Below are 25,200 nucleotides of genomic sequence, written 5' to 3'. Positions count from 1 at the left end.
GGTGAGATGGGAATGGTAGAACTCAAGTGAGGTGTCGGTTTTGCAATTGAGCGATGGGCAGTTCATAGGTATGAGAGATAGTAGCGAGACTTATTTGCCTAACGGAGGTATCAATTTCCGGCGCCAAACAACTGTATTACGTTACATCGGCACTTTGGGTATAAATATGCAGTCAAGGAAGACGACCAATGCAACAAAAACTTGATACATTAGTTTTCCGGATGAGGGCTCTAGTTTTCAAAAAAAAAAAAAGAAATTACATCACCTGTGCTTTAGCTGCTTTTCGTTAAGTTTGGACTGGGGATTATCGCAATGTGATGGGTTGTTCATATGCAAGCCACAGGTCTGTCTATTGGATTGTAATGCATGATTATCAGACATGCAGCGGAGAGATTATCTATTGTATCCGTCAAGATTTGTGTCATGAAAGATGCGCCCCAGGTGGGTCCCTGTGCAGATAGACCATAGTTCAGCTCAGGGCGAGGTTTGATAATTACGAAGTAATTTCCTAGTAATTAATATTTTTGATGTCTCTTGTTAATTTTCGGTTTGCTAAAACCCAGGGGAAAAAGGTTATTTGTGTAAAACATTTGGAGCTACCTGCCTAGTTATGTATGTTGTAGTTTGCATTGTACTTCAGCATATTCTTGCGTATTTAATTATTTTTGGTTTCCTCTCTCCTTGTCATAATTTATCAGGATTGTCGCCTGCGTTCTGAGTTCGAAAAAACAAAACAAAAACAATATTGTCAATTGTCAATTGTACTTCAATCATCCACTATGTTGCCCTCCGACGAACTACACGGACCTCCTCTTCCTGACTGCGGAAAAACCCTCCACGAGGTGTTTTATCAGAACGTCATAGAATACCCTGATGTCACAGCTCTTGTCAGTACCCAGCAAGCTTCTACTCTCTACGGAATCCAAAACTTGCCCAGTGCCAGTGCCGAGCATGAAGTGGACTATCTACGATGGACTTACCAGGACCTCGATCGCGCTATACGGCGATTTGTCATTAGCTTACAACGTCGAGGCCTGAAAAGAGGTGATCCATTGGTTATATTCATGCCAAACACCGCCGAATATGTCATCGCCACTTGGGCTGCGTACCAGATCGGCTGCGCTTACGTTCCAATCAATCCCAGGGGTCTATCCAATGACAGGGAAATGCGGCATATGTTACAAACTGCAACAAAGGGATGTCAGTCTGATTTCATGGCCATCATTGCTGGAACATCCGATATGTGTACGCGTATTGAAGAGTTGACGTCCGAGTTCAATTGCATCAGGATATTGGTCGAAGGAGACGTGGATGGGTGGACACCGTTCAAGGAGCTGATGCACGATCCAGCTCCGGAGTTGCAGCAAAGCCTTCGCCAAGATTATCACTCAAAACACCTCGATCGAACAATATTTTTCACCAGTGGAACGACGTCTCTCCCAAAAGGTTGCAATATGCCATCGGCGTATGGGTTTGCGGCCGCCTCATGGTGGCGCCAAAGCAGTGTTCCTATGATGCCTGGGGATCGGGTCTTATTTACATTGCCAAACAACCACGGGTTTGGCTGGCTTTGTATTATGTCTCCATTCCTCAATGCAGCCACTGTTGTGCTCCCAGGGCCTAGGTTCATTGCAGAGGATGTGATAAAGGCTATCCAGGTGGAGCGAGTGAACCACGCTGGATTGGTGCCCACTATGGTGCATTCCCTGGGCAATACCTCACTTGGAACTGAAAAGTTGAGCTCCCTTCGGCGAATTGTCATGGGAGGCTCTCCCCCAACCGGAGAGGTCATCAGAATCTGCCTCGACACCTTAGGTGCGTCTGGGGTGGAAAATCTCTACGGTATGACAGAAGGTATTCTTGTGGCTTCTGGCGTCGTGAGCCAGGTCAGTGATCTTATCAAAGACGGAGATGTTTCCATCGGCACGCCACTACCTGGGATGTCTGTCCGCATATATACCAAGGACAGTAAGATGCTAGCTCGGGCTGGAGAGGCTGGCGAGATGCACTTCTCAGGTCCAAGTCTGATCAAGGGATATATCGGAGGAATCGATGGTAACTTTTACCACGGGGCAGATGGTTGTCCTTGGTTCCGTACTGGTGATAAAGCCTTCATTGGTAGCGACAATCGTCTCTACCTGATTGGGAGGTACAAAGACACCATCATTCGGGGAGGGGAGAACATTGAACCATCGGCCATCGAAGCGGTTCTGGGTCAGATTCCCGGAATCAGTGTGTTTTACCCTCAGGTTGTACGTGCACCGGACAGTGTTGCCGGCGAAGTTCCTGTTGTCGTTGTGAACCAGGAAGTTGATGATTACACGGCAAATACAATCAAGGACACCGTCTTGGCGCAGATGGGAGATCTTTATGTTCCGGCAGATGTGATATCGATCCAGACACTGGACCATGAAGAGTATCCAAGAACGATGGCCGGAAAGGTCCAGAAGACCAAACTGGAAGATCTGGTCAGGGTGTACTGGGAACACCAGCATACACAGGACGATTACAGAATCGATGGGCCCATTTCAGGCCACCAGGTGATGGAATCCTTATGCGTGGCAATTGAAAAAGAGAAAAGGATCTCCATTAATCTCTCACTTCCCATGATTGAACTGGGAGTTGATTCAATTTCATCCATCGCAATTCTCAAGCGCGTCCAGGTCGAAACAGGCGTATCGTTACCATCATCTCTGTTCTTCACCCAGGCCACAGTCAGCGCAATCTGCCAACAGATAATATCTATCTCAGATGCAGCAGATTTTATTCGTTTTACACCCCTGATGGAGGACGGACCTCGCAATCTGTGCTTTTCGGTCCTCCTCCAGGGGACCCCGAGAGCAGGCGTTCCATCCCTTTTCCTCGCCCCTCCAGGCTCGGGAAATGCTTTCGTGTACAGAACACTACCTAAGTTCTTCAACGACTATGCAGTCTACAGCTTTGGCTCTCCATTCCTCATGACCAAATCGGAATCTTCTTGGACGATAGAAGAAACCGCCACCATTTATGCAAACACTATCCTCAGCATTGATCCCTTTGGCCCATATATACTGTGTGGCTGGTCAATGGGAACAGCCACGGCATATGAGACCGCATACCAGCTTCACGAACGGGGCAAGCAAGTTCTGGGAATAATCATGCTGGACTTGGCATTGCCTCGGCAACCCTCCATGATCCCGGAGGCAACCGTCGACCTGTTTGAAATGATGGGCGTGTTCCCCCCAATTCGTCGCGAAGGAAAGCCCGACGTGGAGGTTCCTGCTTTTCGAAAGAAGCATCGAGTCGCAGCTTATCACGCGAAAATGAGATATGTGCCTCGTCCCTTCAACACAGGAAATGCAAGCCGACCGCGGATATTTGTCATCTGGGCCGGGCATGGCGACCATGACAGAATGGGAGACATGGTGATCGAAGCAATCGATCTTGCGAAGAAAGAAGGACCAGAGACAAAGCTGAAGCTTAGCGATGACTGGCTTCAAGCCCCGCGTGAATGTTTTGATGCTGGTGGCTGGGACGAAATGGTTGGACCAGAGTATGTGGAGTGGGCCATTGTTGATGATGCAGATCATGACACGCTTATAGAGTCAGAAGAACTGGTAAGTCTCGCATTATTTGCCCCTTGATTGTATTGGCGACTGACCAGGCATTCATAGGTTGTTTTGACGAAGGGCTTGATGGAAAAGGCAGTGGATAAATGGGTGCGAGAAATGGAGACTAGGCCCAACGGTTCAGGTTGAAAGAGTTAAGGTATTCCACAAGCTATGCTGGCAAGAATTAAGTTCGCAAGGTCAACAGATTCTCAAGTTCGCAAGTTCAACAGATTCTCAGATTCTATCTGGAGAAACTCAAAAGTTCCTTTTATTCAGCTCAATGGTGAATATCTAGTAGCCCCCGGATATTCATACCTACGTTTGAGCTATTGAGTTCATGTTTTATATAACTTTACCACCTGGGCAAATACAAGCAAAATCCTGCATCTCCACACCTCAGCGTGATTAAGATCATTAGGGGCTGGGAACCAACCTATCTGCCTTCATCGTAACGAATTTCTAGTACATGAGATCGAAGATCACTCTGATACAACCTACTGGCAAGCAAACCTTTGAATATATCTCGATTTGCCTCGGACTTACTGCTCTCAACATCCCGTCCACAAATTCCAAGTCAAGCGTCTAATATCTAAAGAATTACATCCTTCATTGGTACTAGATGCATATAACGACTCAATTTCAAATGAGAAGATCATCCCTAATGGCGCTATATGCATTTGTGAACGCGCAGAATGATAATTTCGAGGCCTGAGGCATCAATCCGGGCAGACAAGTGGACAGAAGAATACCAAGAAAGGACATGGGCTAGCTGCGGGTTGGTTTGATAAACTAGGGGGTCGATGGCCAACACTTGTTTAGGTGACTGCGCTGTCATTGGCGCTGGGACCCAGTTTTCACACTCAATGGATGAAGCACCCGCATAGCCATTACGCAACGAGATAGCCCCGGTCGGTAATTAGTGACTTATAACAATCCTTCCATATGCATGAAGTTGTGATGGAGACCAAGACATGAACTCCGTATGTGCTCGTGCCAAGACCATCCTCTGACCGCTGCGCGCTACTGGACCGTGCACGGTGTTGTCAGTGGAGTTTGTAATATATCGCGTGCAGCATCACGACCTGTGTCGATAGGCGGGGTTTTCACATTAGGAAATCCACCAGTTTTTACTCCGTACGGTCTCGTCTTCTGTCTAGACCTCCCGAGTCGCGGCCGGGAGGCACTGATCTCCACCTCAGCTAGCCACAGTTTTGCAGTGTGTACCCTTGTAAAGTAAATACCGATCCTCCAGGATGAGACGTAGCGAGGATGCAATGCATTTCCTCGGGGATTCATTCCCTGGTAGACTTAGAGCACATGTCGAGTATTATTCAGATTCGCGCTATAATATGCAGGCGACTTATGAGAAAGGGGAATTGATAATCATAGTCAATTACCAGGTATTAAAATAGAGATACTGCATGATACCTGCTGCACTTCGTAAGTTATTCTTTAGGGCGGAAACACCAGAGTTGATCCATTCAGGCTGATGAATTAAAGAACTTTGCCAACTTGTTAAATCTACCCTCCACTTGCTTAACTGCAGAGTCAATCGCGCAATCTTTCTTGGTCGCCATACTTGTATCCAGTATGACGAAGCAAGAATCTCCCAATATTGTCAATCTGACAACGAAGGCCGTGGCAAGTATTGATGCATATCAAGCAGACAAAACTGAACAGGCGCGGCAGGATGCCCTTGCAAATGCTGTTAGACTAGTGAGAGCTCTCGAAACCCCCGCAGATGCAATCTACAAGCTATTTGCTTCGGTATGAACCAACCTTCAGCACTTTATCTACCCACTGCTAATGTTTGGAACCAAAAGCCTGCTATTCTCATGGCTGTTAAGACCGCCAATGACATGGGTATCTTTACCCTTTTGTCTGAAAAGCGCTCTGCTGTATCCTGGGAAGAGTTGGCTGCACTGAAAAACGCGGATATCCAACTTGTTGGTAGGTATTCATATTGACCTGAATTTCCTTGCACGTATTGACCGTTTTGGTAGAACGTATAATGCGTGTCCTTGTTTGCAATGGCTTTGCTAGTGAACTAGGTCCCGGCCAATACGCGCCTACCGACCTATCAAGCAAGATGACAGAGAGGAAAACGATTGGAACAATGGACTCACTGTCAGTATCTTCTTATTTATACAATTACTACCACGCCCGACCAGTTCTGATCTAACATGATCAACTTAGCTTCATCGACTTTTTACCTATCATTCAGAAAACACCGGAATTCTTCCAAAAGTCTGACTACAAAAACCCTGGGGACCCCATCAATGGGCCATTTCAACATGCCTATAACACAACTGGTTCCTGCTGGGACTGGCTAGCCAAGAACCCAGATGCACTAGACCGTTTTAATACTTTCATGGAGGGCGGCCGAGATGACACCTCTCACTGGACTGACTGGTTTCCTGCTCAGGAGCAGTTACTGGATGGAGTGTCGACCGATTGTCCGCTGCTTGTTGATGTTGGCGGAGGTCGCGGTCATGACCTCGTCGGATTCAAGCAAAGATTCCCCATTGGGGCCGGGAGGCTTGTACTTGAGGATCTGCCTTCGGTTATTGAGGACATTCAAAAACTCGACAGTGACATTCAGAGAGTCAAACATAACTTTTTCGAGCCTCAGCCAGTCAAAGGTTTGTGATGCTCCTTTTGTGTTTGTCAATTGTCTAACAGGTACCATAGGTGCTCGCGCATACTACTTCAAGCATATCATGCACGATTGGTCGGATGATAACTGCAGGGTGATTTTGAAGCACACCACAGCTGCCATGGAGAGGGGATTTTCAAAAGTTTTGATTGAGGATTACATTGTTCCTGACACAAATGCCGGTCCAAAGGAGGCGTTGACTGATATGATTGTCATGGTATGGTGTCCAGGGATTGAACGGACGCGTCAGAGGTGGATAGAGCTTTTGGAGTCAGTCGGACTGACAATCACAAACTTCTGGCTACCTCATGGGTATCACAAAGGCATCATTGAAGCCGAACTACAAGGGAAGGTTTGAGGGGCTTGGCGTCTGGCGGGCTGTGGGTGCACTCTCATAGCTTCATTTACATAGCTCAGCAGGTTACCTACCCAATACACATCCCATCTGAGCTTCAAATTCTCTTCCCGCCCTATATTGACATCTGGGCCAACGTACCTCGATGGGGTTACTTAATCAATCATACATAGCTATTTAATGTAAGAAAGATGAAATACTTCGTAGGCGTTGTGTTAGAGCCCTGTAAGGGTGCTGGGTCTACCAAGACGTATCTGAGTGGAGAGAAAACCTTCGAGTTCCGGACAAGGTAACTCAGAAGTTATCCGCAATTACAATTGAATTGATTCCTGATACCATGTCAATTCATGACAAAGTATTATCTGGAAATGGGACATTTCCAAAAAAAGAAAAAAGACGTTTGACAGATTGATTCAACCGGAAACGATGAAATCCATCGAGCGAGTACTAGCAAATTGAAGGTATACATAGCCCTTTCCAAAACTTTCCTTCAGAGTTTGATCTCCTCTTTCCGTCGTCTGACACGGGCCTTGAGGCCCGGATGAGCCACATGAGTGTACCCCCGTTGAAACCATGCGCCTTCGTCAGGAATAATAACCGAAACGTCATACTTCATGAGCACATTACAGAGAAGTATCTTTTGCATATAAGATGCGAAAAACCTTCCGGGGCATGCTTGAGATCCGTGGCCAAAACCAAAATGGTCTGGAGACGTCGACGTAAAATTGTATGATGCCTGGTTTGTAGAAGAATCTGGCTTCTGGCGTAGATTGAAGAATCGGTAACCATCAAATTGATCACCATCAGGCCAGACTGATGCATCAATCACGTGGCAGGCAGAGACCATAAGCGGGGTTCCTTTGGGAATAATGAGTCCGTCGGGTAACACGACTTCCTCCAAAGCGATTCGTTGCATCAGAACTGACATCAAGAGTTAAGAATGGCCTTTTGGAGTCTATGTGGGTGAGACTTACGAACGGACTCAGGATGCATACGCTGGGCCTCTTTCAGGACGCTGTCCATGAGCACTAAACCATGTAAGGTATTCTTGTTGAAACCCTCTTTCCCAACCACGCTCACAATCTCAGAACGGAGATCATTTACAAGCTGATCGTTTGTAAAAACCGAGTGAAGGACATGAGTGAAAAGTTCGCCGCCTCCGTCATATGACACTAAGCAGAGAGCAATTAACATGGACGCAAGCTCATCTGATCGACCTTCCATCTTTTCATGTAAGAAACTTAGCGGGTTTTTGGAATCAATTTCCAATGACTGTCCATCTAACCTTTCCTTCAAAGGCTCCAACAGAGTATTGATACGCTGGAAGAGGGACTGAAGCTTCCTACAATTGGGAAGGAAAGGTGCGACCCAGCGCTTCGCCCATCTCGGGAAAGCTCGAAGTTCATATCCTGCCAAGGCTGACAATTCGACATACTCCGAGCTCGCATTTATCCACTCCGGATTTCGATAGAAGTCCTCGTCGTTGATAAATGTCCTAGACATTATGTGTCCAAACATCTTCCAGACGGAGTCTTTCAACATAACCTCGTGGAATTCTGATCGATTTCTCAGCTTCAATCTCAGGCATAAGTCAATGTGTGGGGTCATGGAGTGGTACCAGGCTTATCAGTCCAGACCTGATCAAGGGCATAGTCAGATTCTTCATTAAGCGGCTCAATAAAAGTCCCTATTCTAATGTCAGCTAGGTTCTTCTGCCTCGAAAACGTCTAGGCATGACAAGTAAGGTAGACGAGATGGGAAAATTCTAACCCAAATGGCGATTAAGCGAATGCTTTGTAACGGCGTGTAAAATCTTCTTGTCGCTTGTCATTGATTCCATTGGCTCAAAGCCATGCACGCCATTGACAAGTTTCTGTTTCCATGTCAGCTTTTGATTTCGCCAAAATGGCATTTTCCTTACATCCGCGAGCGCTGTGATGAAATCCAGGCGCTTTTCATTGCGGAGCATATCAACGTATTTGCCAGACAAGATCAGGCGATATCTAGAATCGGTGTAGAGATAGAAAGCATCTCCGTACTGCTCGGGAGTAAGCAAAAATTCAAAAAAAAAATGTAATATACCAGAATTGGGACATGACAGACCTTCTGCAAGCAGGACCTGACAACACCAAGGCAATCATCCCGGATTCGCTGTCTAGCTTTGCCATTGCCTATCTCATACCACCTTCTGCCAATAACTGGCAGCCCGGACGGATTATTAAGCTTTGTGGATTTCCACCAGTAGCATAAGATAAAGACAATAGCGCCATAAAAGATATAGGGTGGCCTTATTTCGATATCTCGAAGTTTCGAAATTGCGTCTTCGAGATGGAAAGACATTTCAAAGTATGGTATTTGAGTGAAAGAAAAGGCCCTGGGCAACAAGTCCTGCTCCAAAAGTGGTAGGGATAATATCTTTTTACCCCCTTTGAATAAGTTTAATGACCTAGTTATAAATAGCGATTGACTAATCGTTCACCGTAGTTAGCAAACTATGTACGTCTTACTCTAAACCTGAATGCATTACGGCTGCTATGTCAATATGTGTTTAAAATTTGCAAAATACGGACAGGATATGTTTCGAACGTAATTGTTACGACATATAATTTTTTTTATAGCACGATTTTGAACCACGCTAAACATCCTATATATCCATTTTAAAATCAGTGGTAATGTTGTCCTTGTGGGTCGTTCTGAGAGCATTAAAATATTGACTACTGATTGCAATTGATATATTTTTTGCGATTATTCTTGTACAAAAGAAATCCAATGATCTTACGATATATGTATTTTAGACTCTCCTCTCAAGATCGGTTTCAAAATTATTAATTCATCTCCTATACAGGGGCAGAGATGGCAATGGATCAAGGTATATGCAATGAGGTAGGTGTAGGTTCCACAGGTACTTCCGCAATGTACACATGCAGGTTTATGCATATAGCATTGCAATGGCTTATGTATTTAATATGTATTTAAGTGTATGTTGTATTAACCTTTATAAAGTAGGCTCTTAAATGAAACTTTTGTAAGAACTAGTATTCGGGTACTATACAATACAAAGGTGGAGGCGCTAAGACGGTGGGTCCAACTACCCACTTGGCGCCCCACGCAATGCAGCTTAAATAGATCTATCTCGTGCTCAGCTAGCCATCCCACATGCGATGTGAAAATCGCACCTAAAAGGCGCCACAATTTGGAACCCTCGTTTGATCTATCGCAATTTTGCAGGTATCCAAACGCCGTACATGACTCCAATTCTATTCTTTCCTGGTCTTAGACCCATTGTTTCAGTTCGAAAATAATCAGGTCCTATTCTGTTTAATTGCATATGGTCGCTGTCTCCTGAAGGATTTGGGATACGTCAAAGCTTGCATTTTACAAATAAACACTCCATTTGACTTTATCCGTTCTCCGACCTTCGTCTTCAATTTCTCTCCAATTTCATTTTTGTTTGCCTTGATTAGGTTCACATCAGGGTGGCTCTTCAGACTCACAAAATTGCCGACACTAGACGTGGAAACCTTGATCATGGACTTTCCTCAACTTATTGAGTCTATTCAGTTGGCCACTTCTTCCAGCAACCTCGAAACCTTGGACCCCCAACAGCAAGCTCAACTGTATGAGGCTTGTGATCGATTGAGGAGTCAATGTGAATCTCCTCTAGATAAGACACTCAGGCTTCTTTATACTGTAACTTTTAGCCCCCATCCCAGATATTGATTCCTCGGGCATGGGTTAGGCTAATGATTTTCAAGTGCCACCAAGCGATCGCAGTCCGTCTCGCTGTAGATCTGAAGCTCTTCGATGCAATCGCCAACCGCGCTTCTGAAGATGAAGATGGGAAAGTGCGCGTGGGCCAACTTTCCGAAGATGTGAAAGCAGATCCAAAACTAGTTGGTGAATATCTATCCCTATCCTCCACTTGAATTTCTGTCTAATCTTAATATGAAATAGGAAGGATCATGAGGTCACTTGTGCCATTGGATATTCTCAAGCAACATACATCCGATACTTTCTCATCCACGCGATTCACTATGGCCTATATTTCGACGTCTTGGATGTCCGCAGCAGTGATATTCTTGTAAATACTCTTGTCTCCATATATCAAGGGCGAACATACAACTGACACATCTAGCACTCATTTATTCTTTTTCGTCTCCCAGCTCCCCGAATATTTCAAGGAGAAAGGATGGAAAACACCAGATGATATTGACGACTCACCATGGAATTTTGCAGCCGGGTCCAAGTGTGGATACTTTAATTACATGGCATCGAAACCGTATTACCAAGACGCCTTCGACACAGTCATGGCCTCGCCCTACCGTCGCGACGAGAAAAGTTGGCTGGATTTCTTCCCCGTCGAGGAGAAGCTACAAGTGCAGAGCCCCTCCGAGGTGCTTCTAGTGGATGTCGGAGGTGGCCGGGGGAAAGATCTCCAGACCTTCCGCGAGAGGTTCCCCGATTTGCCTGGAAGGCTTGTTCTCCAGGATTTAGCCCATGTTTGTGGGACATCAGATATTCCTGGTGGAATCGAGACCCAGATTCATAATTTCTTTGATGAACAGCCCATCAAAGGGGCAAAGGCGTACTACCTCCGCACTGTTCTCCACGACTGGCCAGACAGGCAGGCTGTGATGATACTATCGAGGCTTCGTGAGGCAATGGCCCCCGATTCTTCGCTACTAATTCATGAGAAGGCCATGCCAGAGACTAATATTCCATGGATGGCTGCGATTGGTGATATGACGATGATGACTGCTTTCTCTTCGTTAGAACGAAACAAGAATGAATGGGAGACACTATTGAAGAAGGCTGGGTTGGAGGTCACCCAGTTTTGGAAGCCCGAAGGCTCTTCCGGACAGCAACAAGTTATCATAGAGTGTTCCATCCATATAGCTGGATGATGCTTTGCTAATAGTGTATATAATTATCGATTACGGATGTGTGAGCATACGCAGGTTCGCTTTTTGTTCTTGTATGCCACAAAGGTCTGGCATTATACGGTGATAAGAATCAAACGACTGCAAGCACTCGGCTCTAAAAGCGGCTTAACTTGCAGGAGCTGAGTTGTCGGTCATTCTAAGTTCCATCTAATCCTTGATTTTTGTCAATATGTACTGCCGCACGATATGACTAGACAGTGGAGAGTAAAGACGAAATGAAGAGTCGCTGCCACGTGAAGATTTCCAAGCTCGTGTCCATTGCTGATCAGTGTGCGGGTCGACTCGACTACCAGGACCACTAAAACGGTCATCAGGGAAAAAGTAAAGCAGATTTTGTTGGCATTGAAGACTCTCCCTTGGCCCGCTGGCCACTGGGTTGAATTGCTAAGCCTCCTGTGAAGGTAGTCGAAACCGGTATCGCTCACTACCTCGCAGAAGCTCTCTGTCACGACAACAAAGAGTGATAGTTAACGTGTCGCCACAGCTACATATATCGACAGCGCTTTAACATTAACAATGCCATATAGTCTAGATGGCAGCTCTGATGTGGAAGGCCGACATGCTTGGTTCATCGTCCGACTGTCGCGCTGCAATTGGGTCTTCTGCCACTTGGATGAGTCGGTTTATGTGTGAATTTTGTGTTGTCTGATAAAAGTTTACCTAATGAGTATCATGCCTCATTACTAGTTCGGTGATTCCATACAATCACTTGCATTGCTTGCCTCGCTCTAGGATAAGAATATTCCTACAAGCTTTTTTGTTTACTCCAGCCAATAATGGAAAGAAAGGCCTAGATCCCACTTCTCGGATAGACCACTGATCAAACAATGATTTGACTCGGGGTACGACGGGCTAACGATACATCTGATGGCCCTTTGGGAGGGTACACATTTCAGGATAGCCTTCGAGCCAAGCCCTTGGCTAAATGTAGAGACACCAGCTCTACGACAGGACCAAAGTGGGGTATTGTAGGAAAAGCAAATTATATCCGAAAGGTCCTATCCTATCCGCAAGGATTACTCAAGTCCATAGTTAGCAAAAGGGCGGCATATTTAGTAATATTAACTGCTAATAATACTAGGATAAGACACCGAAGGATATAAGTAAGGTATTTTTGATTTTTTGCTCCACAACAATTTGATCTTTGGAGTTTAATACACTGCACGTAGGTCGAGGTATCACATAATATCCTGCGGCGTAACAGCGAAAATGGATCACCGCTGTTCGGAGTAATTGCCACGTCGAATAGCCTGCTACGATATCCCAGGCGACGCTAATGCATGCACGCGCGCTAGTAATAAATATGGTATTGTTTCAAATGTATACAACAAATTTAAATATAGAAAAGGCTATGGGCTACGTACTGATCATTGATGAGTTATAATTAATTATCAATATTCGTATTACCGGGAAAAAAAAGAAAAACAAAGCAACATGCATGCATTAGCGTCACTTCTCGCCTAAGCTGTCGCAGAAAATCTCAGCACTACATACTAGCCTTATAGGTATTGTCGGATGAGCCATGTGAATGATAATCACGTTGAATACATCATATATTCAAGTTTTTTATTGAACTTAAAATAATGAGAGCGAGTCTTGTAATGCATGGTAAGTATTATGAAGTCATATGGCGCATATTTTCATACACTACGCTACGCGCAGTGCAGTTCTGGGGTACCGGCGGCGCAGCATGTTTACTAAGCCTATCCTATAACCTTAGAGCATATATGCCTCGACTTCGGGTTCACCCCATCTCTATTTCCATTAACACCATAACCAAGAACCCTTCGTGAAGACTTGGCTATTGTTTCACGAATCAAAATGGCAGTGAATTTCACCTCCGTCCCTTTGGTCGACTACCACGACTCACTTTCCCCTGACACAAAGCCACGCTTCCTCTCCGCGCTTAGGAGTGCACTCGTCGATGTAGGTTTTTTCTACCTTCAGAACCCTCCGGTTGAGGTCGAAGTACGGGAGGCACTTGTGAAGACAACGGGTGCATTTTTCGATCTCCCAACAAAAAGCAAGCTAGAGCTGGATGTGACCCATAGTAAACACTTCCGGGGATACGCCTGCGCGGGTGCTGAAAAGACAGCCACAATAAGCGATCAGCGGGAAACTTTAACAGTATGTTTAATGACACAATTTGAGAGGATTTGGACGAAGTTAATCATAATAACATTATTGAAAGGTTGGTATCGACGCACCTGTCCATGGTTCGGACTCGCCCATCTACTACGGTCTCGAAGGACCTAATCAGGTATGGTAAAACACTTACAGCTGTCCAAAATGACTATTTCTGACTATAAATACAAAGTGGCTTCCTGAAGAAACCACCCCAGGCCTTCGTAAAGGAGTCGAAGTATACATTGAGCAGACCCAAAAATTAGCAGACACGTTTGTTTTTTTTATTGCTGAAGCATTGGAAATACACCCTGATGCTTTTACGAAAGTGCTCAATAGAGAGTACCCCTACAGCCTTCTGAGAATCGGCGCCTATCCTCAGATGGATCCTTCAAAGCCTACTGCGGCAGATATCCAAGGCGTTGGGCCGCACAAGGATGGAAGCTTCTTGACCTACCTGCTTCAAGGAACGGATCATTCAAGTCTAGAGGTGCAGAACAAATCCGGAACTTGGATATCGGTTCCCCCTATCCCAAACACACTTGTGGTGAACATCGGCCGATCACTAGAAGCCCTCACACAAGGAGTTTGCGTTGCCACTACTCACCGAGTCAACTTGAAACCAGCTCAATACCTCGGGGCGGACAATGTAGCTCTCGGCAAGCGGTTGAGTTTTGCATTCTTCCAAATGGTGGCTCTCGATGTGACTCAAGAGGATATGAGAGTGGCGTTACCTCTTCATATTTTAGCACTACGCGAGAATGATGTCAAGTCCGACGCTGAAACATTCTTCATTGATCTTTTCAACGGCCCTGCTGGTGAGGCTCTTCTAACAAATTGCATCACGAGCTATCCTGAAATGGGGAGGCGATGGTACCCTGAAATATTAGCTAAAATGCTTGAGCAGCAGCATAAAGCAAAAACGTTAGATGATGCCAAACTTGCTGGAAAGTCTCAGACGGTTTGAATATGTGATTGGAATGGAATGGCATATTTTTCGGCTCCTTTTTTAATACCCGTCTTCTATAGAGGAACTTCCCACTTTGTGATTGACACATTTGGGGATGGGTATCTGTGAAGATATATAGTTTCCAGGTGTATTGCCTATCAACCAGGTAAAACATAATCGTATTGGAGTGGAGGGATCAATGTATTGTCTCTATATGCTAAGACTAATTCTTGTTAGAGATAGGAGGGATCTAGTTACTATGGGAAAGAAGTCCGCCTGAACCGGCCCCGTAATATATCTAATACGTCCTATTGGCTAAATCCAAGTTTTCACTTTTGAAAATATAAGGAGAAATCACGGATCCAGGCTATGAACCCTCGCTTTCCATATTATTCTGTGTACATAATCACTTCACAGTAGAAATAAGGCCCATCATAAGCCACATCTCATCAAAGTCGTATATATCCACACGGGGTAACGTCGTATTAAAATATTGCCTTTGAAAAACAATTAAACAAGGTAATATTCAGCCATTTCCGCTGGAAGTCTAACCTAATTTAATTTGTAGTGGCCAGCAGAAATCTTAGCGCCTGGCTTTCGAATGTCTGAGGAAAGGTACTTGATAGAAGTCGACCATCTTTCAGAAGATTCACAGGCCTGATTGCTAAAGCACTTGGTATGGATCCTGCGGTTTCGCTAAGTTTTCCAAAACGGCCCTGCATGAGCGGTGTGAAAAACGTTGTGGTCCATTTGTTGATGACCATAGATCGAGGGGAGCTAACGGCTGAATTGATGACAGCGAGGCTGTATGCTCCATAGATACTCTCCCAGTCCCCAGATATTTACCGAGATATAGCTTTTAATAATTCGCCTACTAGGGACTAATAACTACAAGTCTCAGGATGTATTTCTTTGGAATCAGCTGTGAGATTAGATTCGACTTTCCAAGGTGGGTTCTAACCATAGTGGTGTGGTACGCCATAGGTAGCCAGCCACCCATAGTAAGGTTGGGGAGAGGGACAAAAGAAAATACAAGCAACACGTGTCAGAGCGGTGTAGGCCCTCCACTTCTAGATGCATAGCTGAATGGACACTAAAGGTTTGCTAAAATTTAGTAGCAGAAGGCAGGACAGTTTATCACTCGGCCACAGTACGAGAATCGATTAAGTGTACAGTACACATACTTACCTAATGGTAGGTATACCTCAGGGTCTATGACTATTGGGAAACGAGGTTAGCATTCCGGTGAAGCATCCTCAACCTTGGAAGTAAGTGGGTTACCATCTGGGATATCATCTGGGATATACGTACCTACCTAGGTAGGTAAAGTGTCCTGCAAGATACACCGTCTCTACATAATGCATTGCGGGAATAAAATACAAAAAAACAACAAAAATGTTTAAATAGAAATGGAACATGACACTGGAACTTCACATGCCGTACAAATTGCATGACCAGTGATCAGGTCTCCGGACCTAATAGTACTGCATGATCGCGCTTCAATTCGAAATACTACGTTTATAAACCCCTCTTCCCTCGCTGTGTTTGTTTTCAATACTCAGTCTACCCAGCTCTTCGCAACATGAATGACCAAAGCCGATCAGATGCCGAAAACTATCCGCTTCTCATCGAACAATGTTTCTCTGAGCCTCGTGGCCAAGAAACCGAGAAGAGTCAAACTTTAAACGATTACTGGGCCCGCCTTTGGCAGCCTTCACCCGCCTGGGTCGTCTGCGTTTTCACAGTCTACGAGTTTATCTTCGGAGTTTTGGCTGTCCCCGAGTTCAATGCAACCTTCGCCTTGATCTGTCACCAGCGCCAATCAACCAGCCAGACCCACCCAGAACTAGAACAATGTTTCGCCAATATAGACACGCAATCCGATCTTTCCCAGTTCCTCATCTATCGCCAAGTAATAGCGGGTCTCCTTGGTGCCTTTTCGACCCCGATCCTGGGTTCACTTTCGGATCGCATCGGTCGCAAGCCAATCCTGGCCTGTACCGTTGTTGGCCCTCTTCTATATGAGATCCTTATGGTAATAGTCCTCCGCCACCCGGACTCGATAGATATGCACTGGCTTCTCGTGGGATATGCAATGGAAGGCCTTAGCGGGACGATGATTGCCGCGACTTCGACCTCACAGACCTACATTACCGATCTCACGCGGCCCAGTTCCAGGGCGCGGTGGTTCAGCTACTTGCAGGCTTCGTATGCCTTTGGTGGGGCGGTTGGGCCTCTCATTGCCAGCTTGCTTCTGAAAATTCCGAATCCCTTCCAAACGATCTTTTGGCTTGCTATATGCTCCCACCTATCCCTCTTGCTAATCATCCTATTCGCCTTGCCGGAATCGCGCAACCCAGTCTCTACCAGACGCCCGGACCTGGACGGAGTAACATTGGAGCAACGCCCTGGCGAAAGCTATTTCCATGTAGTTCTGACGCCGCTCAAGTCTATCTGGGAATCCAAAGGGTTTCGAAACACGAATATGATCATTCTAGCTGGGATAGACATGATCATTTTTGGAAACATGATAGGTCTGCTTCCGCTGCAATTAGCATACCCGGCGTTCTTGTTCAAGTGGCAACCGACCACGCAAAGCTTCTTCATATCCCTTTCCTACTCATGGAGCGTTTTGGTATTGGTCGTTCTATTTCCGCCGATTATGATACGACTCCGCCGATGGAATAGGAGACAGGGCGTGCCAAATTTGTCGGCTGCATCCAATTCTGGAGAGTTGGATGCTATCCAGGTGAACCTAGTGTTACAGATGATAGGATATATGGGCATCGCGCTCTCACGAGCGCCTACCCATTTCGTCGTATCGTCTTTACTTGTTGCATCTACTGTATCCATCAACCCTCTATTGGCATCATGCCTCACAGCACATGTACCTGACCATCAATCAGGGCAATTGTTAGGTGTTTTGAGCTTTCTTCACGCAATTGCTCGAATTGTGATTCCAGCACTCCTGAATGCTACATATAGCATGACGATAGGAATTTTCCCGTCACCTTTATTCATGTTGTTATCAATCCTCATTGGGGGCCTGTACGTCGCCAGTATATATATAGATCAAAATACACTCTGATAAGCCGCCTAGCCACGGTTTCCGTGGTTCAATGACAATATCTCTCTTTTCTATCCTGAGCTCCACGCCCGAGAAACCACCGGCATCACATCGTAATCCTTTTTAGAACGCTACTGTTTGGCCACGAAAGAATAAGATGATGTCTGTGGGCGGCGTGCCTTGCCTTCTTCTTTTTAGATAGCTCACTTACCCTCTCCTTATTCCCTTCTCCGTATCCATTTTTAGATAATATCCGTAGCTAGCAAAACCACCTATAGATCCTGATATTCTGTTCAATGACATTATTTTCATCACCAGAATGCAATGAAAAATCGATCCAATGTTGAGGTAAAGTTTCTTCTCGCCAATGGAATACAACCACACCAAGCCCGATGACGAGGGCCGGTGATCGCAGCGCAAGCCATGGAAATTCTAACGTAGTTCTACAATATTGTAGGCCATTTAGGTGAATCTCGGCTTAGCTTATGACCCGTAAATTTATGCTTCACCGCTACCTACGTACATTCCTAGGTAGTGTATCGTGCATAGTACGTGGCTGGCTGAACCCCAACGCTGGGGGGGGGGGGTTCGGCTGGTGACTTGAACAGGCTCGTTACCGAGATCATCCCCCAACCCTTATAGGTCCACTCAAAACACGCAGATGACTCCATTTTCCAATGTTCCCACTTCAGTATGCTCCTGCATATTTTTTATTTCATACAGGGGTGTCTGCCGAATGTTAAACACATACACGACTATTCATGGTTCTCGCTCTTAACCTACTTGGCATTAAAGTTAGTCTATTATGGAAATGGACATTAAACAAAACTGCTTCCACCCCCAATATGAACTTGCTACGTTCGGCGATAAAGAACGCCACGCCACGATCCAACCGTCAAAATCCATCACAAACGGCCACCCCTCATCAGATGTCTGCCAGACAGAGTTAGAAAGACGCAAGAAACTTGAGGGTCGCAAAAATTTCTCGCGCCTTGGTTGGAAACGTCTCGTCGTTGTCCTCCTTACGGAAGCAATTGCCCTTGGGAGTCTCAGTCTTCCGGGCTCGTTCGCGACCCTCGGTATGCTTGGAGGCGTTATCTCTTCCGTTGGGATCGGGCTTATCGCTACATATGCCAGCTATGAGGTCGGCGCAGTGAAGCTCAAATATCCGGATGTTGAGCACTATGGAGACATAGGGAGACGTATGCTGGGAGAAAAGGGGTTTTGGATTGTGACAGTAGCTTTTATATTCCAACTGCTACTTAGCGTGGGATCACATTGTTTGACTGGGATTATTGCCTTGGCTAGTGTCACGCAAAGTGCTGTTTGCACCGTGGTATTTGGATTAGTCTCGGCTTTGATTCTTCTTTTACTTGCCATTCCACCAACATTCGCCGATATCGCTATACTTGGGTATATTGATGTTGCCTCGATCTTCATGGCTATCGGCATTACAATTGTTGCAACAGGTGTACAAAGCACTCGAGATAAAAACGGCTCACCTGGCTCGGATTGGTCAGTTTGGCCTGAGGAGAATGTCAGCTTCTCAACGGCCATGGTTGCAATAAATAATATTGTTTTCGCCTATTCTTTTGCTCCCGCGATACCATCATTTATGAACGAGATGCACACCCCGAAGGACTATACCAAAGCGATATACACCCTGGGAGTGATTGAAATTGTTATTTATACCCTGATCGGTTCACTTGTGTATTTATTCGTGGGTAAAGATGTACAATCCCCTGCCCTACTCTCAGCGGGACCCCTCATGTCGAGAATCGCTTTTGGTGTTGCCCTTCCGGTGGTCTTTATATCCGGATCCATAAACACCAGCCTTATTGCTCGCTATATTCATGCACACGTTTATCGTGACTCCGTTGTGCGATATGTGAACACGAAGAAGGGTTGGATAACATGGATCTTGCTCGTGGCAGTCCTCACATTTGTTTCGTGGTTAGTTGCTCAGGCCATTCCGGTGTTTTCGACCATCTTATCAATCAGTGCGGCCTTGCTCATGTCAGGACTGTGCTTTTATGTCCCTGCAATAATGTGGTTTGTCCTTGTCAAAGAAGGAGACTGGTTCAGCCGGTCCAACATCCAACGGGCCTGCTATAACGTGATTGTCTTTTTGTTCGGTATCGGTGTTCTTGTGTGCGGAATGTATGCCAATATTGTGAATTTGGTGAGTGGTGGCTTCTATGATTGAAAGCTTTCGTTCTCTGCTAACCACGATGAATAGATCCAAGAGTCCAGAGACCCCAATTCCAGCCGACCCTTTTCATGTTCGAGCATTGCGTAAGGGCTCCCTGAGAGTTGAATGAGATGATATTGTCGGCGGTTTGCGTCAGGCCAGAACTACCCTCTCACTCTTTAGGTAGCTCTCTCGCACATTCTCTTTTCTTTCCTCCTTCGTCTCCATGTTTAGCTGCTATATGTAGTCAATAGCATAATTGCATACAGATCTTTGCCTTTTCTCTGTGGATAGATATCCTTCAACTGCGTGATAGGCGTCTAGGTGTGTCCTATGTAATGACGCTTGCGACCTGAAGAATTTTCAGCTAGCTGTTCGATACATATGATCATCAAAAAAAAAATTTTAGTGACCCCTCGGCCGTCCTGGGAAAGAACCCGGAAGGTCCAGGAGTCACCTACTGCCATCTTTACTAGGTACAAACCGCCAATACAGCGTGATAAAAACCTTCTGTTTTATTCCGAATACATATGCAGTTTTAGCTTTTTGCAAAGGGCTAACTTTGCTTCGCCATCTTTCACAAGAAGAAGGGTTCCGCCGTCGAAGGGTGATTTCGGTCTGAGAGATTGGCGATGTCATGTAACCATAGAGTCCAGGGTGTTTCTCATGGGGCTTTGTAATTTGGAAGATATAGTTATCACATCAAGAAATGACAAATAATTATCTTCAGCTCGTTCGCAATGAACGGCCTGCTGGGACATGCCATTTTGTCGTACCCAAAGCCCAAATGATCAGAGCTTGTAGAGACGAGCCAAGGTGTGTTTGCCTTGTCTGGGTTCTGGCGCAGGTTGAGGAATCTATACCCATCAACCTTTCACCATCAGGTCAGACTAAAGGTCCACCACTTTGGTGGTTGATATACCAACGTATGTCCCACTGGGCACATGAATATCGCTGAGTAATGTGAAAGTCTCATTCGCGATACGATGCATAGATACTATAATGAGAAAAACCCTCACCAATTATGTGCAACTGGGAGGGATTATCGAGACCCATGGTTAAATGCCTGATAGCCGTCGTGGAAAACTTTGCCGAGGACGATTGACAGCTTCAAAAGGCAGAAGAAAGCACTGAAAGGTACGGATAGGGGTTCAACTCGTGACTTGGTGATGATTGACCTCTACCATGGAGTGGATTGTATGCACCTCCGATCCCGCTTTCCCTTGTCCAGAGATCGGCAGTTCTGGCGAAACTTCGACGGGTACGGAGTATATAAAACGGAGATCTAAACTATCACGCCGATTAGGTCGGTCGTTCCGAGAGCTACGGACCCCATCCCGCGAAGGTGGAGCTGGGAAAACAATTGCAGCCAGGAACCTACTGTAGTGCTTCAGCTCCACTAAGTAGCGGTGTACGTTATAGGAAGGATCGTCGGAACAGGCTCGTTTCTGTCCAGCTGAAGGATACATAGAATCTACAACTCGTACGGATATAGATACTTCGACACAAGATGGGTTCGGCCCTCACCGCGCTGCCACGCTATCCCTTGCCTGATTTCAACTAGTGAACATTTTAGCGATTCTTGTCTATGACGATTTGTCACTGCAGCATCTCGCATTTGATCTGTATGATTATTGAAAAGTTTCTTTGGAATGGTGGCTAGTTGGACATTAAATATCTCCATCCCCCCCAGGTTCTTCTACCTATTGATCACTTGTATCAAACATTATGGTGCGATCGTATCTTTTGCTCGGATTCCTGACTGCCGTTTGCCAACCGGCATATGGTCTAGTATTTCGTGATAAGCTTAAGCAAGTTGTCGGAGGCGAGAATCTTTACTTGCTGCATGATGTTGAGGATACAACATCTGTGAGATTCGACAACCTACAAATTCCTGGGACGAAGGGCTGGAAGTTTGATACTGAGGGTTTTGAAGATAATGAAGCTGTCATCACGCCTCTGGACTCCGACAAGACCCTGATATGTGAGGAGGGCAGCAACTGCAGGCTTGATCTTGAAGGAACAAAACAACCCTACGTGATCGCCAGGGTCTCTGAGCGTCCCATTTTCACCCTCCAAGACAAGCTTTCGCAGCTCTACGTGTCACGCACACCTGACCTCTACCTGGAGCTGACCGAGGAGATCTCTGATTCCATTTATTTTGAATTGGAAAAGCTCAATGAAGGTAAGCAGGTTCACCTTTTGGTCTTAGCTCTATACATATGCTGACATAGAATTTTCCGTAAGATGACTAGGCAACGAAAGCTCTGGTCTCCACTCAAGGGAAGATCTATAGCCTCTGGTGAAAGACGCTGTAGGAGTTAGTATTGCGGGGCTTTGGGAAACTAAAGGAATATGAACGCACGGTTGCAGAGTGGTTATATCCAGTATGTACGATTATAGTAGGGGATCCAGTGACACCTCGACTTGGTTGTTTTGTGTCTCTCGTTTAATTTGCACTGTTACCTATTAACTGCAATCAACCGTCTTTTCTGGAAAATGTTGAGTTCATTCATCACCGAACAGACTATCTGTTCTAATACCAACTACCTATTCGAATTCATAGAGAGGATTCTATCTTTCTGAGATTCTTACTTTGCCTGTCAATCACTTCAAGCTGAGATATTCTGTTTGCTGGAAGCTTTGCTATACTAGGTATAAAGCTAATAGTAGCAGAGTTAGTAGAAGCAAAGCCGGTGAGGGTAGAGCTAGTGAGGCGGAAGCGAGCTAGATCTCCGGTTACTATACCCCAGTAAAGCTAAGGGAGACGGAAATTTAGATAAATGTGTGGATTTTTATGTAAGAATTAACAGAAAAAGGCTTCATTTTCATATATGGAGAGACAGCTGAAAGGTCTATAGTACTCTCCTTATTAAGGCAACTGTGATAGTAATTCAGATAGTTTAATTCCTCTGCCGGTTTTAATTCAGGGGGCTAAAAGCAGGCATCAAGGCATCATCAGTATTTCCCGGAAAGGGGATTTTGGCAGCTGGGGCCTATACGTCTTCGTATACGCCTTCTAAGTTTTCGAAAGTTGGATTATTGATCATGTCAACAGAGGTCAGATGTTGTGTCAACCCTACTTCTCGTATATAGTTAATTCTCCCGCCATTTAAACAACGCGAGGGCTGAATGACCTGCTTACCCATGTGTATACAGCTGACCAGTCGACAGCCACACATTGTGTTGTTGGACTTCAGGGTCAGCAATTTCAATGCATGGATCACCTAGTAGTGAAACCTGGCACCAATTGTGAAGTCCCCTAAATGTCCGGGTAATCAAGATGCAGCTGAGGTTTGCCAATTATTGGAATTTGCTTTTTCCCTCTGATCGAGCATATGTCATTTTATTGGTTGTACTGCCCACCATGATCAAAAACTAATCCGACCGACCCCTACCACAACATCTGAACTTTCCTGCTGTGGGGGATGGTGTATAGATTCTATTGGACGGTGTGATGAGATTACCAAATTCGAGGCGATCTCTTCGATCAGAAAAGGTGGGAAATCAGCAAGGGATGTGAGCCTTGTCTCACGAAGTGGATCACGCCCGGCTGAAATCTCTGGAATCGGGGGATCTGCCTGCGAACTCGAACTCTGTAATGTAATTTGCCACTTAACCCAATAAGATGCCGTGCTCCGTGTTCTTGCTGTTATTGAAAGGGCTCGGAAATCTCATCAGTTCTATCATGTTCTGAGTTGGTGTTTTTCCCATTCGCCCCTGATTTTTCACCCCCTATTGTTGTGCTAAAGATTTCTAACTACATCTCTGCCGTTGGCTACGCTTGCCGCAGGAAGAATTCCAACACAGCATATTGTTTGTAAGCGGTATCCAATTCTCCAAATGACCACTCAAGATCAGGCGGCACTTGTTGCAGGTTCACAAGATGAAGAACGCATGGATCATAAGTCGAGTGGTCTCCAAGTAGGAAAACTTGCCGTCGGATCGCTTTTATTGGGTGAGTTGCTGCTTTCTAACAAGGATAGCCAAATATCGAAAACTAATTTGAGTTGTATAGCTTGCTTTCTAGCAAATGCGGATGAATCTTTTGTCCTCACCACTGGGAGTGATGTTGCCTCGGCTCTCAATGCATCCAGCTCTGCAGCATGGCTCATCACGGGGTACAACTTGGGCTATATTCTTGCTCTTCCGATAGTAAGTTCCGATTGTCAGCCTTTAAAACAATAGCTCACCACTGCACTGCAGTACGGGCAAATATGCGATTTGACTGGACCGACGAGAGCAATCCTTCTTGCTTTGACGGTATACGGATTTGGCTGTCTCATGACGTAGGTCTCTCCGATCATGCACGGAATGAATGCATTATCTAACAATTTCACAGAGGAGTCTCGCAAAGCATTCACTTGGCTGTGGCCGGTCGTCTCATTTCAGGGTTTGGCGGAGCCGGAATGAATGAGCTTGTTTCTGTTATTCTTAACGGTATATCTTGCTTCACTCTCTTTTTACCTCTGGGAGTGACAGTTGCTAATGCTGTCCATCAAAACGACAGAAATCCATAGCTTTGACCGTGTTGCTATGTTACGCTCCTATGTAACTACTGTATCAATTATTGGGATTACCTGCGGCGCTCCCCTGGGCGCGTTTCTCACAAGCTGGATTGGATGGCAATGGTGAGTACCTGCAGACTTCTTCTATTCGGTATACTGAATAACCAATAATGTTTGTCTGATGTCAGGGCATTCCTGATTCATATCCCCTTTGCAATGATTTGCCTCGCCATTATCTCGCTTTCACTTTCGACAAAGCCCTCGCCATCTATCACCTCCAAGCTATCATATGGATCAATTGACAACCGCAACACCCCCAAAAATACCCCTCGCAAGTCTTTCGATATTTTGGGCCTCATTTTGCTATTTATATCTGTTACCTGTTTCTTAGCCTTTGTGCAACTCACCCAGGCACAGAATCTGGAAAGAAAGCCAATACTTCTGAGCGTTTGTGCGGCAGCGTTCGTTGGATGCTTCACGGCCTTCTGTCTCAATGAGACTCGTTGGGCTCAAGACCCAATGATCCATTTCTCATTACTCAGTCCCAATAAATTTGGCCTGATATATAGTGCCCAAGTGTTATTCGGCATTGCACAATTTTCTGTGTGTTCTCCCCTTGCTTTCTTCTCGGTGCAACTTGTCGGCGGCTAATAATTGTGCTATTGGATCGCAGATGGCGCCCATTCTTGGGGACTATTGGGTCAGCTCTCAGGGATTATCTGCCTCGGAGGGTGCAATGTGCTGGATACCGGGTACCATAGGGTTTGCATCCGGTTCATTGGTGACTGGCAAACTAATTCAAAAGTGGGTTTTCCAA

At 45.6% G+C, this 25,200-nt stretch overlaps 9 protein-coding genes across 9 annotated transcripts; 8 read left to right on the top strand and 1 right to left on the bottom strand.

Annotated features, from left to right (window-relative positions):
• Positions 1-779: 779 nt before the first annotated feature.
• Positions 780-3,737, top strand: N7537_007794 (uncharacterized protein; the record flags this gene model as incomplete). The annotated part of the gene is made up of 2 exons (XM_056898849.1): positions 780-3,596; positions 3,654-3,737. 2 exons carry the CDS (start codon positions 780-782, stop codon positions 3,735-3,737), a joined length of 2,901 nt encoding a protein of 966 aa, XP_056750925.1.
• Positions 3,738-5,180: 1,443 nt separating this feature from the next.
• N7537_007793 (uncharacterized protein) lies at positions 5,181-6,604 on the top strand (the record flags this gene model as incomplete). Its single annotated transcript, XM_056898848.1, has 5 exons — positions 5,181-5,357; positions 5,414-5,540; positions 5,594-5,717; positions 5,787-6,232; positions 6,282-6,604. The coding sequence occupies 5 exons, from the start codon at positions 5,181-5,183 to the stop codon at positions 6,602-6,604; spliced, it is 1,197 nt and encodes a 398-aa protein (XP_056750924.1).
• A 487-nt stretch (positions 6,605-7,091) lies between these two features.
• Positions 7,092-8,570, bottom strand: N7537_007792 (cytochrome P450; the record flags this gene model as incomplete). The annotated part of the gene is made up of 5 exons (XM_056898847.1): positions 7,092-7,522; positions 7,576-8,157; positions 8,220-8,288; positions 8,372-8,474; positions 8,523-8,570. The coding sequence occupies 5 exons, from the start codon at positions 8,568-8,570 to the stop codon at positions 7,092-7,094; spliced, it is 1,233 nt and encodes a 410-aa protein (XP_056750923.1).
• Positions 8,571-9,757: 1,187 nt separating this feature from the next.
• N7537_007791 (uncharacterized protein) lies at positions 9,758-11,505 on the top strand (the record flags this gene model as incomplete). Its single annotated transcript, XM_056898846.1, has 5 exons — positions 9,758-9,764; positions 10,077-10,291; positions 10,357-10,494; positions 10,560-10,682; positions 10,765-11,505. 5 exons carry the CDS (start codon positions 9,758-9,760, stop codon positions 11,503-11,505), a joined length of 1,224 nt encoding a protein of 407 aa, XP_056750922.1.
• A 1,860-nt stretch (positions 11,506-13,365) lies between these two features.
• Positions 13,366-14,635, top strand: N7537_007790 (isopenicillin N synthase family dioxygenase; the record flags this gene model as incomplete). Its single annotated transcript, XM_056898845.1, has 3 exons — positions 13,366-13,671; positions 13,736-13,804; positions 13,862-14,635. 3 exons carry the CDS (start codon positions 13,366-13,368, stop codon positions 14,633-14,635), a joined length of 1,149 nt encoding a protein of 382 aa, XP_056750921.1.
• A 1,564-nt stretch (positions 14,636-16,199) lies between these two features.
• Positions 16,200-17,535, top strand: N7537_007789 (uncharacterized protein; the record flags this gene model as incomplete). The annotated part of the gene is made up of 2 exons (XM_056898844.1): positions 16,200-17,462; positions 17,524-17,535. 2 exons carry the CDS (start codon positions 16,200-16,202, stop codon positions 17,533-17,535), a joined length of 1,275 nt encoding a protein of 424 aa, XP_056750920.1.
• Positions 17,536-18,489: 954 nt separating this feature from the next.
• Positions 18,490-19,890, top strand: N7537_007788 (uncharacterized protein; the record flags this gene model as incomplete). Its single annotated transcript, XM_056898843.1, has 1 exon — positions 18,490-19,890. One exon carries the CDS (start codon positions 18,490-18,492, stop codon positions 19,888-19,890), a length of 1,401 nt encoding a protein of 466 aa, XP_056750919.1.
• A 1,713-nt stretch (positions 19,891-21,603) lies between these two features.
• Positions 21,604-22,171, top strand: N7537_007787 (uncharacterized protein; the record flags this gene model as incomplete). The annotated part of the gene is made up of 2 exons (XM_056898842.1): positions 21,604-22,060; positions 22,131-22,171. 2 exons carry the CDS (start codon positions 21,604-21,606, stop codon positions 22,169-22,171), a joined length of 498 nt encoding a protein of 165 aa, XP_056750918.1.
• A 1,547-nt stretch (positions 22,172-23,718) lies between these two features.
• On the top strand, positions 23,719-25,034 carry N7537_007786 (uncharacterized protein; the record flags this gene model as incomplete). Its single annotated transcript, XM_056898841.1, has 6 exons — positions 23,719-23,833; positions 23,894-24,030; positions 24,082-24,164; positions 24,218-24,315; positions 24,386-24,506; positions 24,572-25,034. The coding sequence occupies 6 exons, from the start codon at positions 23,719-23,721 to the stop codon at positions 25,032-25,034; spliced, it is 1,017 nt and encodes a 338-aa protein (XP_056750917.1).
• Positions 25,035-25,200: the final 166 nt, after the last annotated feature.

Source organism: Penicillium hordei (genome assembly GCF_028827395.1).
Source record: "Penicillium hordei strain IBT 12815 chromosome Unknown utg000004l_segment0_segment0, whole genome shotgun sequence".
Classification (NCBI taxonomy): domain Eukaryota; kingdom Fungi; phylum Ascomycota; class Eurotiomycetes; order Eurotiales; family Aspergillaceae; genus Penicillium; species Penicillium hordei.
Note: the sequence above shows the minus strand (reverse complement) of the source record. Positions and strands in the feature narration are given on the sequence as shown.